At 43.8% G+C, this 15877-nt stretch overlaps 1 protein-coding gene across 3 annotated transcripts in view; it reads right to left on the reverse strand.

The window, feature by feature from the left end:
• Positions 1 to 15237: 15237 nt before the first annotated feature.
• The window catches only part of dcaf12 (DDB1 and CUL4 associated factor 12), a 74892-nt gene continuing 74252 nt past the window's right edge, over positions 15238 to 15877 (reverse strand). For all 3 annotated transcript variants that reach the window (XM_055632643.1, XM_055632626.1, XM_055632635.1), the window contains one exon: positions 15238 to 15749. In XM_055632643.1, the coding sequence (XP_055488618.1) occupies positions 15591 to 15749 (159 nt within the window). In that variant the 3' untranslated portion in view covers positions 15238 to 15590. The remainder of the gene's footprint in view (positions 15750 to 15877) is intronic.

The following is a 15877-nucleotide window of genomic DNA, read 5'->3' on the forward strand; positions in this document are numbered from 1 at the left end:
TGGAAACACTGACTGGAAGGTGTTTGCAGCCCAGGCCACCCTTGACTCCCACACGGACATTGATTCCTACACATCCTCTGTTCTGGACTTTATAAACTCCACCATCAATAGTGTCACCTCCCTCAAACAGGTGAACATATTCCCGAATCAGAAGCCATGGATGAACAGCGAGGTCAGGCTACTGCTGAAAGCACGGGACACCGCTTTCAGGTCAGGCGATGCTCAAGCCTACAGTTCATCCAGGGCTAACCTGAAGAGGGGCATCAGGAAGGCCAAGCACTGCCATAAGCTCAGGATTGAGGAGCACTTCAACAACAACTCCGACCCCCGACGCATGTGGCAAGGCATCCAGGCCATCACGGACTACAGACCCTCCAACATCACCCCCACTTCCAGCGACGCCTCCTTCCTTGAGGAGCTTAATCACTTCTATGGCCGCTTCGACAGGGACAATCTAGAGACAGCCATCAAGGCTGTGCTACCTGCCGATCACCAACCCCTCACACTCACCCCCTACGACGTGTACGTGGCACTGAGTAGGACTAATGCACGTAAGGCTGCTGGCCCTGACGGCATCCCCGGGCGCGTGCTCAGGGCCTGTGCTGCGCAGCTGACAGACGTCTGGACTAACATCTTCAACCTGTCACTTGCCCAAGCAGTTGTCCCCACTTGCCTTAAAACCACCTCCATCGTGCCAGTGCCAAAACACTCCACTGCGGCAAGCCTCAACGACTTCCGCCCAGTTGCACTTACCCCCATCATCACCAAGTGTTTCGAGAGGCTGGTCCTGGCACACCTCAAAGGCTGCCTACCCCCCACATTGGATCTCTATCAGTTTGCCTACCGCAAGAACAGGAGTACGGAGGATGCCATCTCAACGGCACTTCACTCCGCCCTCTCCCACCTCGACAACAGAGACACTTACGTAAGAATGCTGTTCATCGATTACAGCTCAGCATTCAACACCATTATACCCTCTAAACTGATCACCAAACTCGGTGACCTGGGCATCGACCCCTCCCTCTGCAACTGGATACTGGACTTTCTAACCAACAGACCCCAGTCTGTGAGGTTAGACAAGCACACCTCTTCAACCCTCACCCTGAACACCGGCGTTCCTCAGGGCTGTGTGCTGAGCCCCCTCCTCTACTCCCTCTTCACCTATGACTGCACACCTGTACATGGTACTAACACCATCATCAAGTATGCAGATGATACAACGGTGATTGGCCTCATCAGCAACAACGATGAGCCGGCCTATAGGGAGGAGGTCCAGCTCCTAGCAGCATGGTGCGCTGACAACAACCTGGCCCTTAACTCCAAGAAGACCAAGGAGCTCATTGTAGACTTCAGGAAGTCTAGGGGCGGCACGCACACCCCCATCCACATTAACGGGAGGGAGGTGGAACGTGTTTCCAGCTTCAGGTTCCTGGGAGTCAACATCTCCGATGACCTCTCTTGGACCCACAATACCTCTACTCTGATCAAGAAGGCTCACCAGCGTCTCTTCTTCCTGAGGAGACTAAAAAAGGTCCATCTGTCTCCTCAGATCCTGGTGAACTTCTACCGCTGCACCATCGAGAGCATCCTTACCAACTGTATCACAGTATGGTATGGCAACTGCTCTGTCTCCGACCGGAAAGCACTGCAGAGGGTGGTGAAAATTGCCCAACGCATCACCGGTTCCTCGCTCCCCTCCATTGAGTCTGTCCAAAGCAAGCGTTGTCTGCGAAGGGCGCTCAGCATCGCCAAGGACTGCTCTCACCCCAACCACAGACTGTTTACCCTCCTACCATCCGGGAGGCGCTACAGGTCTCTCCTTTGCCAGACCAGCAGGTCCAGGAACAGCTTCTTCCCTGTGGCTGTTACACTACTCAACACCGTACCTCGGTGATTGCCCATCACCCCCCCCCCCCCCCCTCCCTCCCGGACACTACTTCCACCAGGAAAAAAAATACTATGACTGTATACACGTAAATAGATTTATTTATTGCTCATATTTATGTCGCTTTTCTAGGGAGATGCTAACTGCATTTCGTTGTCTCTGTATTGTACACTGCACAATGACAATAAAGTTGAATCTGGATCTGAATCTGACAATGGATGAACCATAAGCAGCATATGGCTGTTACTGATATTTTAGTGACTATGAAAATGAATCCTAAGATAGACACAAAAAGCTGGAGTAACTCAGCCGAGACAGGCAGCGTTTCTGGAGAGAAGGAATGGGTGACGTTTCAGGTCCAGACCCTTCGAATGAATCCTTCGTGGTCCAATAAGGGAAATTACTCTTTCTGATGTATTTGCAGGAATCTGCAAGTTACTGCTTTTTATTTTATTTCACTGGAAATTAATATTTTTGATATTTTATGACAAATAGAAAAATACTCCTGATAGTTTGTGTAATATTCCAAGTTTTCCAAAATTACAGTAAAAATAGCGATAACCTCTGGGCTGCAGTGGATGCAGTTAAATCAGAAACGGTAACTTAAAGAAGCAATTTATCAAATAAGGTGTCGGTTGAAGTTCAAAATTGAAAAACAAATAATAAGAAGATAAAAAAAATGAACTGATATCGCCATCATTGGTGTCCGAGAACACTAACGCAATTATCAAAAATGCTCATCAGCGCCTCTACTTCCTGAGAAGATTACGGAGAGTCGGTTTGTCAAGGAAGACTCTCTAACTTCTACAGGTGCACAGTCGAGAGCATGCTGACCGGTTGCATCGTGGCTTGGTTCGGCAATTTGAGCGCCCTGGAGAGGAAAAGACTACAAAAAGTAGTAAACACTGCCCAGTCCATCATCGGCTCTGACCTTCCTTCCATCGAGGGGATTTATCGCAGTTGCTGCCTCAAAAAGGCTGGCAGTATCATCAAAGGCCCACACCATCCTGGCCATACACTCATCTCCCTGCTACCTTCAGGAAGAAGGTACAGGAGCCTGAAGACTGCAACAACCAGGTTCAGGAATAGCTACTTCCCCACAGCCATCAGGCTATTAAACCTGGCTCAGACAAAACTCTGATTATTAATAACCACTTTCTGTTATTTGCACTTTACCAGTTTATTTATTCATGTGTGTATATATTTATATCATGGTATATGGACACATTTATCTGTTTTGTAGTAAATGCCTACTATTTTCTGTGTGCTGAAGCAAAGCAAGAATGTCATTGTCCTATACAGGGACACATGACAATAAACTCACTTGAACTCATTGATGCCTGTACTAAACGCCACATCTGAATATTACTATCTTTAAAAAAAACCTAGAGACTAAATTTAATCATTTTAATACCTCAGCCCCACATTAAATGAAGATTGACAATCTATTGATATCACAATTTCTAACCTATGTAGTTATATCACCCATTTGAATTATAATTTATACCTAGTACTTTAAAATACAACATGTGGTTGAAAGCTGCAACAGTAATCAAATTGATCCTGAAGTTATTTCACAAAAATTGAGCCACTAATTTCTAGATCATAACAGTGACAGTCATTTCTAGATTATAATTCTCAGAGTTCGTGCATTTTTCACCACAATCCCATTCAAAAAAGTTTGCACAATGAATTGCATTGTCCGAACTTGGAGGAAATTACTTCCTCGGAGATAACACAGTAAGTACACAGAGTTGGGAACACTGTCGCTATGGTGCAAGCTGACTCGAATTGCGTAAACATGGCTGCAGACTAATGGGGCCCCCATTAATGTGCCTTAATATAATAACATTAATGTGCGGCACTGGCATTTCTAACGTGGCGCTGCGTACTCTGCACTTGCAGACAAAGATACTAGAGTATGACAGTAATGGCGACGCCGATTCCGAAGATGGTGCAACAAATTTCCCATGACCTACTACGCCTTTTTCACCGAGTGGACCATCTTGCTCCGCTCTATGATCTTTGCTTCCACAGTTGAGAGCAACCACAGTTCTGGGAAAAAAAGTTCTTGTGGACAGATGAGACGAAGATTAACTTATGTCAGAGTGATGGCGAGAGCAAAGTATGGAGGAGAGAAGGAACTGCCCAAGATCCAAAGCATACCACGTCATCTGTGAAACACGGTGGTGGGGGTGTTATGGCCTGGGCATGTATGGCTGCTGAAGGTACTGGCTCACTTATCTTCATTGATGATACAACTGCTGATGGTAGTAACATAATGAATTCTGAAGTGTATAGTCACATCCTATCTGCTCAAGTTCAAACAAATGCCTCAATACACATTGGCCGGCGGTTCATTCTACAGCAAGACAATGATCCCAAACATACTGCTAAAGCAACAAATCTGAAGGGGACTAGCCCCCAAAACAAGCATAAGCTAAAGATGGCTACAATACAGTCCTTGCAGAGCATCAGCAGAGAAGACATCCAGCAACTGATGATGTCCATGAATCGCAGACTTCAAGCAGTCATTGCATGCAAAGGATATGCAACAAAACACTAAACATGACTACTTACATTTGCGGGGATAGTGTGGGCGGGAGATGGCTTGTGCCCCGGCGGCGTCTGGTGTAGGGGTTACAGCCGCTGGGTTCAGTTTCAGCCTCTCCCGCCTGGCGACGGTAGAACGGCAAAACTGAAGGGGATAGCCCCCGCCATAGCCTAACTGGCAGTTTCCAAACATTAAGCAACAAATCTGAAGGGGACTAGCCCCCAAAACAAGCATAAGCTAAAGGGCTACAATACAGGGGGGGGGGGGGGGGGGTCATTGATGCAAAGGATACGACTAAACATGTATAAACACTGCTGTAATTGTCTACATGGTCATGGTCGTGAGCCATCCTATTTTTGAGGCTAACCCGTGGTTTGCATCTTGCAGTGTAGCCTCTGTATTTCTGTTCATGAAATCTTCTGCAGACAGTGGTCATTGACAAATCCACACCTGACTCCTGAAGAGCGTTTCTGATTGGTCGGACAGGTTTTTGGGGATTTTTCTTTATTATAGAATTCTCTGTCATCAGCTGTGGAGGTCTTCCTTGGCATTAATAACAGTGCTCTTTCTTCTTAATTATGTTCTATTTTGGTAAGCCTAAGGTTTGCTGATGTCTCTAACAGTTTTATTCTTTTTTCTCAGTCTCATAATGGCTTCTTTGACTTTCATGGACACAACTTTGGTCCTCATGTTGATAAACAGCAATAAAAGTTTCCAAAGGTGATGGAAATACTGGAGGAAAGACGAGATGCTGAGAGCTCTCTTATACCTGCATGAAGGTGGCAATTAAACACACTTAAGCAATTACAAACACCTGTTAAGCCATGTGTCACAAATATTATGGTGCCCTGAAATGGGGGGACTATGTATAAACGCAGCTGTAATTTCTACACGGTCAAATGTATAAAAATGGCCTTTATTAAAATCTGACAATGTGATTTTTTTCTACTACAAATCTCAAATTGTGGAGTAGAGAGGCAAATAAATAAATGATGGGCTTTTGTCCCAAACATTATGGAGGGCACAGTAGTTGATCTATATCCCACTGTACACTTTGATAGCCTCCTTTACTGCCCACAGCGCCAACAATCTTGGTGTCTTCTGCAAATCTACAAACCAACTCATCTACATTCCAGTCCAAATCATATACACACATATCTTATACACAAGATTTCCCAGCACAGATCCTAATGGAACTAAAATGATCACAGACCTCCAACCAGAATAAGGACTTTCCACCACAACCCACTCTTCGGTGAGTAAACCTGGTCTGAATCCTTGTGGTCAAGTCACCATGAATCCCATGCATCTTAATCTTCTGGATTCAGCCTATCTTTGGGGATTTTATCTAATGCCTTACTAAAATTAATGTGAACAACCTCCACCACCCTATCCATATTCATCATCTTCATCACACCTTCAAGACTCCACCAAGTTAGTATGACTTGACCTGGTGCGTACAGCCACGCTGAATGACCCTAAAAATTCCATTCCCTTCCAGATGGAAGCAAATCCTTTCTCAAACAATCCTATCTGACAGCTTCCCCATCACTGACTTTAGCCCCACCAGTCTACAATTCCCTGGATTATCTCTACTTCCCTTCTTAAACAAAGGAACATTTGTTACTCTGCAGTGCTCCAATTCCTTGCCTTTGGCTAGACATGCTGCAAAGATCTTTTCAAGGTCCCCATCATCTCTCTATAACCTTGGATAGATCCCACCAGGCCCTGGAGATTTATCCACCCTAATGCTCTGCAGAAGCCCCAACACCTCCATCCTGATCTTAAACTGCGCTTTCATCTTAGTGTTCTTCACACTGATCTTGCTGTCCTCATTGTCCTTCTCTTTTGTGAATACAGATGCAAAGTACTTGTTTAGTATCATCTTTCCTTATCTTACCACCTTTAGTCCCTTCTCCAATTCTAGCCTTTGTCACATAGGGAAAAAATGCACAAGTAGGCCATTCGGCCCTTCAAACCAGCATCGCCATTCAAAATAATCATGGCTGATCATCCAAAATCAGTAACCCAATCCTGCTTTTTTTCCCCATATCCCTTGATTCTGTTAGCCCAAAGAGCTAAATCTAACTCTCTCTTGATAACATCCAGTGAATTGTCCCACTGCCTTCTGTGGCAGCAAATTCCAGATTCACAACTCTCTGTCTGAAAAAGTTTTTCCTCCTCAGTCCTAAATGGCCTACTACTTATTCTTAAACTGTGACCCCTGGTTCTGGACTCCCCCAACATCAGGAACATTTTTCCTGCATCTAGCCTGTCCATACCCTTAATAATTTTTATGTTTCTCTATAAGGTTCCCTCTCATCCTTGTAAATTCCAGTGAATACAAGCCCAGCCGACCCATTCTTTCATCATATGTCAGTCCATCCATCCCGGGGGAATGAACCTGGTGAACCTACGCTGCACTCCCTCAAATAGCAAGAATGTCCTTCCTCAAATTGGGCGACCAAAACTGCACACAATATTCCAGGTGCAGTCTCACCAGGGCCCTGTACAACTGCAGTAGGGCCTCCTTTCTCCCATACTCAAATCCTCTTGCTATGAAGGCCAACATGCCATTGGCTTTCTTCACTGCCTGCTGTGCCTGCTTGCTGACTTTCAGTGACTGATGTACAAAGACAACCAGGTCTCATTGCACCTCCCCTTTTCCTAATCTGACACCATTCACATAATAATCTGCCTTCTTGTTCTCGCCACCTAAGTAGATAACCACATTTATCCACATTATGTCATGCATCTGCCCACTAACCCAACCTATCCAAGACACCCTGCAGCCTCATAGCATCTTCCTCGCAGCTCACATTGCCACCCATCTTTGTGTCATCCACAAACTTGGAGATGTTACATTTAATTCCCTCGTCTAAATCGTTAATATATACCTGTATTGTAAATATCTGGGGTCCCAGCACTGAGCATTGCGGCACCCCACATGTCACTGCCTGCCATTCTGAAAAGGACTTGTTAATTCCTACTCTTTGCTTCCTGTCTGCCAACCAGTTCTCTATCCATGTCAATACCCTACCCACAATACCATGTGCTCAAATTTTTCACACTAATCTCTTGTGTGGGACCTTGTCAAATGCTTTTTGAAAGTCCAGATACACCACATCCACTGGCTCTCTCCCTTATCCATTCTACTTGTTACATCCTCAAAAAATTCCAGGTTAGTCAAGCATGATTTCCCCTTCATAAATCTATGCTGACTTTGACCGATCCTATCACTGCTTTCTAAATGCACTGCTATCACATCTTTAATAATCGGCAAGCAACTTCCCCACTACCGATGTCAGGCTAACTGGTCTAATTCAGTTTTCTCTCTCCCTCCTTCCTTAAAAAGTAGGGTTACATTACATGGCCGTCCGAAGGGAGGGTGCGTTGGGTGCGACCGCACCCCCCTTTTACCCTCCCAGAGTAAGAACATTTTTTTTTTTTTAAATCAGCGTTTCCACTTTGGAAACTGCCAGTTCTCCGTTCTCCCGTCGCCAGGCAGGAGTGGCTGAAACTGAACCCAGCGGCTGTAACCCCAACACCAGATGCCGCTGCGGCGGGGCCTGCTCCCCTTGCCTCACCCCGCTGCCGGGGCCCAAGCCATCTCCCGCCCACACTATCCCCGCTGATCCCCCGCTGGGCCCAAGCCACCCCCAGTGACCCCCCGCTGGGCCCACGCCTCCCCACTGGGAGGAGATTGATAGATTCTTGATTGATACGGGTGTCGGAGGTAATGGGGAGAAGGCAGGAGAATGGGTTTGAGAGGGAAAGATCTCCTAACTTCTTTACTCAATACTCTGACTGATGAAGGCCAAAGTGCCAAAATACTTTTTGACCACCTGATATACCTGCGACACGACCTTCAAGGAACCATGCAACCATCACTCTGCCCACCTGGCTAATTGATCCAGATCCTGCTGCAATCTTTCACAACCATCTTCACTATCTGCAAAACCACTCACTTCTGTATAATCAGCAAACTTGCTAATCTTGCCCTGTTCTATGACATTTCAGAGTGCTGGAGTAACTCAGCGGGTCAGGCTGAGTATAGAAGTTGGGAGGTCATGTTAACAGCTGCGTAAGAAGTTGGTGAGGCCATATTCAGAGTATTGTGTTCAGTTCTGGGCACCATGTTATAAGAAAGATGTCATCAAACTGGAAAGGGTACAGTGAAGATTTACGAGGATGTTGCCAGGGCTAGAGGGCCAGAGCTATAGGGAGAGGTCGAGTAGGCTGGGACTCTATTTCATGGAGCACAGGAGGATGAGAGATAATCTAATAGAGGTGTATAAAATCATGATTTGGATAGATATGGTTGAGTCTTTTGCCCAGAGTAAGTGAATCGAGGAGCAGAGGACATAAGTTTAAGGTGAAGGGCAAAAGATTTAATAGGAATCTGAGGGGTATATTTTTCACACAAAGGGTTGTAGGTGTATGGAACAAGCTGCCAGATGAGGTAGCTGAGGCAGGGACTATCACAACATTTAAGAAACAGTTAGACAGGTACATGGATAGGACAGATTCGGAGGGATATGGATCAAACGTGGACAGGTGGGACTAGTGCAGATGAGACATGCTGGGCCAAAGGGCCTGTTTCCACACTGTATCACTCTATGACTCTATCTATCTTTCCCTCTCAAACCCATTCTCCTGCCTTCTCCCCATTACCTCTGACACCCGTATCAATCAAGAATCTATCAATCTCCTCCTGAAAAATGTCCATTGTCCACAGTTCGCCACCCTCTGACTTAAGAAATTCCTGCTCATCTCCTTCCTAAAGGAATGTCTTTTAATTCTGAGGCTGTGGCCACTGGTCCTAGACTCCCACTAGTGGAAACATCCTCTCCAAATCCACTCCTTCCATGCTGGGACAGACGGCAACAGCTTCACACCGTGCCCCAAAGCTTGTGTCCTGTCCTGCATCACCCAAGGCAGCAGCGATGTTACAGGAGAGGGCACGCACCGTAACAAAGTAGCTCACGATGGTTTGGGTAACATTCAGGAATGTCTATGCATGTCACATCATGATTATTACTGAAGAACAGTCTTGACCCGAAATATAATCTATACCTTTTCTCCAGAGTGCCTGACTCACTGAGTTACTCCAGCACTCTGTGATATGTCACCTATCCATGTTCTCCAGAGATGCTGCCTGACCCGCTGAGTTACTCCAGCACTTTGTGTCTATTTTCCCTTCACCCATCTGCCCAAGCCCACTCTCCCCCCTCCTTTCCTATGTTCCTTTCCACCCATAAACCTCTCTGCCTTTACATTTCACTCCTCTTTCAAACCTGCTCTACTTATCTACATGCATTTTTCTTCTTCACTTTTTAGTCATAGAATGATGCAGTGTGGAAACAGGCCCTTCAGCCCAACTTGCCCACACCGACCAACATGTCCCATCTAAACTAGTCCCACTCACACGCGTTTAGCCCATATCCATCTAAATCTGTCCTATCCATGTACGTGTCCAAATGTCTCTTAAACATTAGGATAGTCCCAGCCTTAACTACCTCTTCTGGCAGCTCATTACATACACCCAGCACCCTTTGTGTGAAAAAGCTACCTCTCAGATTCCTATTAATTTCTGAAATATTGGTCATAAATTTGGTTCAAAAATGCTCCAAAATAAGGCTCAGAATGCATCAGAAAGCATTTAAAACCCCTGAGCTTCCAGGGCCCTTAAGCGGGCCCTGGACCCTGGCATCGAGGGACTTCACGCTTCGCGCTCGTGATGTGCGCAGCGCGCACATTATTTCACATTCGTTTTTTTGTAATCCACCCCCCTTTTTGAAAAGCTTCGTACGGGCCTGCATTACCTACCCTCCAGTCCACAGGAACTGATCCAGAGTCAATAGACAATGGAAAATATCACCAAGGATCCACGATTTCTAGGGCCACCTCCTCGAGTATTCTGGGATACAGACCATCAGGCCCTGGGGATTTATCTTTTATATTTGGCAGGACTTTAATATTTCACCCGAGGTGAGAATAAATATGCCAGATTTGTTTTATTTTGACACAATGATAACCAAGAGTCACTTCATTGAAAATAAAACTGTAAGAGACCTACACACAATAAATTGGAAGAACTCATTTCCTTTAATACAGTTGTAAAATACCAGATGCAAGATTTAAAATAATTGGATAATTAGAGGAGAGATGAGGGAAGTTTTTTAGGAATGGCACAAACCCAACGGGTTAAGTAGTCTTCTGGTTTTGTTTCTGTGTACTGTGATTCAATAAGAGGGACATGATTAGACAAACTTAGATTTAACTTAGATTAGGTGGGCTGCGCGACTCACGTCGCAGCGGCCTCTGCAGTCTGTCTGTTTTTTTGGTCCCGTTTTAATGTAGTTTTTATTTTTTTGATGGCGTGTGTGTGTGTGGGGGGCGGGGGGTGGAGGGGGAAACTTATAAAATCTTTCCCCTGCACGGAGAACCCGACCTTTCCCTGTCGGGTCTCCGTTGTCGTTGGGGCCTAGCACTGTGGAGCGGCCTCCAGCAGGAACGTCCTGGGGCTCCAGTCACGGAGCTGCGGAGCTACTCACCATCGCGGAGCTGGCCGAGTCTGGAGTGGGTGGAGCGGTGGTGGCGCGCTGCTGCGACCCGACCCCGGGGATTCGGAGGCTCCAACCGCAGGTCTGGTAGACAGTGACACCGGGAGCCCGCGGGTCCCTGCTGGGAGACCACTTTTCGGGGCTTCCGCAACGGCGACTTCTCCCGCCCGAGTAGCGGGGTCGAAGAGTACCTGGAGCGGGGCCTTACATCATCGCCCTGCGTGGCTTCAACGGCTGCGGGAATTTGCTAGCGCCCGCCCGGGGCTCCAACAACAAGACCCGGAGCGTGGCCTTGCACCACCCGGCGCGGCGTTAATGGCCGCGGGACAATTGTTGTCGCCCGTCGGGGGCTCTGACTTTGACTCTGACATCGGGGGGGGGAGAGGGAAGAGCAGGGGAGAGATAAGTTTTTTTGCCTTCCATCACAGCGAGGAGGAGATGCACTGTGATGGATGTCTGTATAAATTGTGTTGTGTCTTGGGTCTTATTTTCTTGTATGTATGACTGCAGAAACAACATTTCACTTGAGCCTCTATGAGGTTCAAGTGACAAATAAATTGTATTGTGTTGTATTGTATTGTTGCAGAACTAATACAAAGGATGAAACAGTGACCTGCATTCATCTTTGGATTCCTTACCAAAGGTTTGGGCACAGTTAAAGGGGATGACTTCAGGAAGATCCTGGCTCCTAGCTAGAAAATATTATCCAAATATCGAGTCACAGCAAATGGAAGACAGGAACACTTGCAAATGTTTTCCCAAGTTAAAAAGTTGTGTCCTCAGTATCCACTCTGCATTCACCTCAATGCCTTCAGAGTTAACAGTGACTGGTTTTAAAAATCAGAAATAACTACAATCTTAAAAGCGTAAATGAATGTGTCCATATTTAGTGATGATAGTGTCTGGTGTGGTTACTCCTATGCAAATGAACATAAATTATACTGCCTGAGCTTGCTATCATTATGAACTTGTTATTAGTTTAAAGACAGATGTGTATCAATCAACCACAGTCACACTTGATGAATCACCTGAAATATCTATTGATGCAGGTCCTCCAAAAGCAGCAGAATAAACTATTTATCAGAGATGCAGAATGTTGAAAAATGCAACCATTAACAAATTTAAAAATCAGACATACAAAGGAGGGTTTCTTTTTAAAGATTCAGAGAAGTCTATGGGACTGGAACAATCAGCTTAAAGACCGTGCTGAATGTCCACTTACCTGTGGCGTTCGCATCATTCTGTGCACACTTGGCTTGGGTAACATGAAAATCAACTGAAAAAATGCAATAATTTGCAACCAGACTAGCAAACGTGAGGTAGCAAGACCTATTGCTGCTGCCATACTTAGAATCATGTTCTTCTCTCAATTTACTAGTTCAGACAAAAGATTATCTACCCAAATATATTTATTGTTTCTCACACAGTCGATACTCTGTTAGAACCATAGAGTCAAAATCATAAGGCACGAAACAGGCCCTTCGGCCCAACTCATACATTCCAACTAAGATGCCCCATCCAAGCTCGTCCTATTTACCCACATTTGACTTTTCCTATTCGGAGAGCACAGTGACACAGTGATAGAGCTACTGTCTTACCGCGCTAGAGACCTGGGTTCGATCCAGGCCAGGGGTGCTGGATAAATTTTGCACTCCTACGCAAATGAACATAAATTATACTGCCTGAGCTTGCTATCATTATGAACTTGTTATTAGTTTAAAGACAGATGTGTATCAATCAACCACAGTCACACTTGATGAATCACCTGAAATATCTATTGATGCAGGTGCTGAAGAACTTTTTTCACACAGAGAGTGGTGAATCTCTGGAATTCTCTGCCATGCATTGGCTGGTTTTAAGAGGGAGTTAGATGTCCCACACTAAGGGGGTCAGGGGGTATGGAGAAGGCAGGTATAAGGTTTTTGGATGATCAGCCATGATCATATTGATTTAGTCGAAGGGCTGAATTGCCTAATCCTGCACCTAATTTCTATGTTTCTATGTTTCTATGTAAATGGAATTTGTACATTCTCCCCGTGACCTGCATGGGTTTTCTCCGGATGCTCTGGTTTCCTCCCACACTCCAAAGGCATAAAGGTTTTTAGGTTAATTGATTTAGTAAAATTGTAAATTGTCCCTAATGTGTGTAGGATAGTGTAAGTGTGCAGGGATCGCTGGTTGGCATGTACTCAGTGAGCAGAAGGGTCTGTTTCCGTGCTATATCTCTAAACTGAACAATTCATGTACCTATCCAAATTTACTTTTGATGTAATTGTACCTGGCTCAATTATTTGGGGTTAGCAATGGCGTTAGACATGGGGGAAATTTTGTCCCCAGTCTTTTAATCTATATATTGATGATCTGTCTAAACAATTGAAAGCCTGTAACACTGGGTGCATGATTGGTAATATTTTAGTGAACCATATTATGTATGCAGATGATCTTGTGGTCTTTAGTCTATCTAGCGCTGGTCTCCAGCAGCTCCTTACTATATGTTCTGTGTATGGTGTGGAACATGACATTAAATATAATGCTAGTAAGAGTGCTGTTATGATCTGTAGAACCAAAGATGATAAATGTCTAAAATTTCCTGATTTTAAATTGTCTGACAATAATCTTAGTAAGGTAAAATATCTAGGGCATATTATTACAGAACAAATGACAGATGATGAGGATATTTATAGGCAACGACGCATGCTGTATGTACAGGCGAATATTCTCTTGCCTAAATTTGGTGCGTGTGCAGATGTGGTGACGATGTCGCTATTTAGAGCATACTGTACACCCCTCTATACTGCGCACCTGTGGTCGTACTATGGAAAGACAAGTTTGCAGAGACTAAAGGTGGCATATAACGATGCCATGAGAACACTGCTAAGGAAACCGAGATGGTTTGTGGCTGTATGAGTCAGTACTTTAGCAGCTGTCCTAAGAAATCACATGTATAAATTCATTTGCAGGATAAATGACTAAAAATGTAATTATTGTGGCCTTGTCAAACATAAAGGTTAGCACTACACGCTACGAATCCCAGCTGTGGAGACACTGGTATCGTTGTCTTGTTGTAGGACATTGAACATTCTTTTAATCTGGATTTTTAACTTATGTATTGTGTTATAAAAAAATATCATTTATGATGCTTTTATGTGATATACTAAGATTTTATATGTACTTAATGATATTTTTTTAATATGCAAAGTATTTAAAAATTTTTTTATTTAAAATGTAATGTTGCCCGTTGTCTGGACGTCGAGTCGGTAATAAAGTTTATTGTTATTATTTTTATTATTACTTCCTCTGGCAGCTCATTCTATAGACTGCATTCACCCAATCTATTCCCCTCATGATTTTCTATACCTCTACAAGATCACCTGTCAGCCTCCTGAGCTGCAAGGAATAATGTGCTTGGCTGTCCAACATCATAAATCTTCTCTGTAATCTTTCTAGTTTAATGGCATCTTTCCCATAGCTGACTAAAATTGAACAATACTCCAAGTATGGCCACACCAATGTCCAACTGTAGCCTAACGTTTCAACTCCTATACTCGCTTACTGACTAATAATGAAGGCCAACATGCCAAAAGACTTCACCACTCTCTCTACCTGCGACGCCACATTTCACAAATAGTAACAAACTTTAATTCAAAAGTCAATCAACTGTTAAATTTCTCACAAATACCTGCAATTCCTTTCTTACTAATAATTTTTCAAAATAAACTATTTCAATGAAAATTATCTTAATACATCTTTAATTCCCACTGGTAAATATTAGAACAAGGAACACCCATTGCAAGCAATATAGACCTACATATTTTCTTGCACTGGATGCTAAACATATGCCAACTAATTATAGTTATTGAAATGAATTGAAATTGCTGTATTTACCCAAAGTTATTTGTTGCGACTTAGCAATTTAAAAATAATATCCTTGTTATTGAAAATGCCATTGCCTATAAGAGGTCAAACAAATTTATAACCATTTGCTACTATTCAAAACACGGAAGCAAAGGTCTTGTTCATAATACCTTGAATTTAAAATTTAAAAATGTACAAATTCTATTCATGCAGCTTTATTAACAATTTATGAATCTCTGGGTATCATTAGGCTTATATTTCAAAACATTCAACATTTTGTTACAAATAGAATCACACGTCCATCTGAAACATGGACTAAAACTGTTAACATATTTTGATATATGTGAAGGTAATGCATCACTCCTGCACAGACTCAATTAAGTTTTTTCGTATTTAATTGACACAAAGTACCTTTACACACATTACACCCCTCCAAACTTTCACAGAAAATCTGGTAGTGGTCACGCATTAATTAATGGACCCTATCTCACTATCAGTAGTGAACCAGTTTAAACCTACATACATTTTCAATAAGAAACTTACATCAGGAAGGAAATGGAAAAACTGAAGCACTGACACAAATTAAAAGAAATAAAAGACAGTTGTAGAGTTGAAACAGAAATATTGTGTATTTCACACAATATTCAAAACATTGGAAGGATTACTGTAATGTGAAACCCAAGAAATAAAATGCAACGGATCTGCAAATACAGTACATGGCAAGGGGTTGTTAGCTCCACAGGCCTGCATAATTTCCATGAAGACCTGATGGCAGGGGACCCCCTGCAACAAAAAGTTTTGTTCCAGAGGAGTCATAACAATGTGTATAGACTGCATTCGGGAAGTGATCGATGTCTGAAAAGTAATTCCTCCATGTTTCATCGTGATTCTGTAATAACAAAATAAAACCATCAGAAGAGCCATATTAAGAACAAGGATAATTTATTCACCATTTTATAATTTACTGAAAACTAACAGCATAATTCCAGTGAAATTAGAAACAAAGAGCACATTTAA

The sequence above is a fragment of the Leucoraja erinacea genome, chromosome 1 (genome assembly GCF_028641065.1).
Source record: "Leucoraja erinacea ecotype New England chromosome 1, Leri_hhj_1, whole genome shotgun sequence".
In the NCBI taxonomy this organism is placed as follows: Eukaryota; Metazoa; Chordata; class Chondrichthyes; order Rajiformes; family Rajidae; genus Leucoraja; species Leucoraja erinaceus.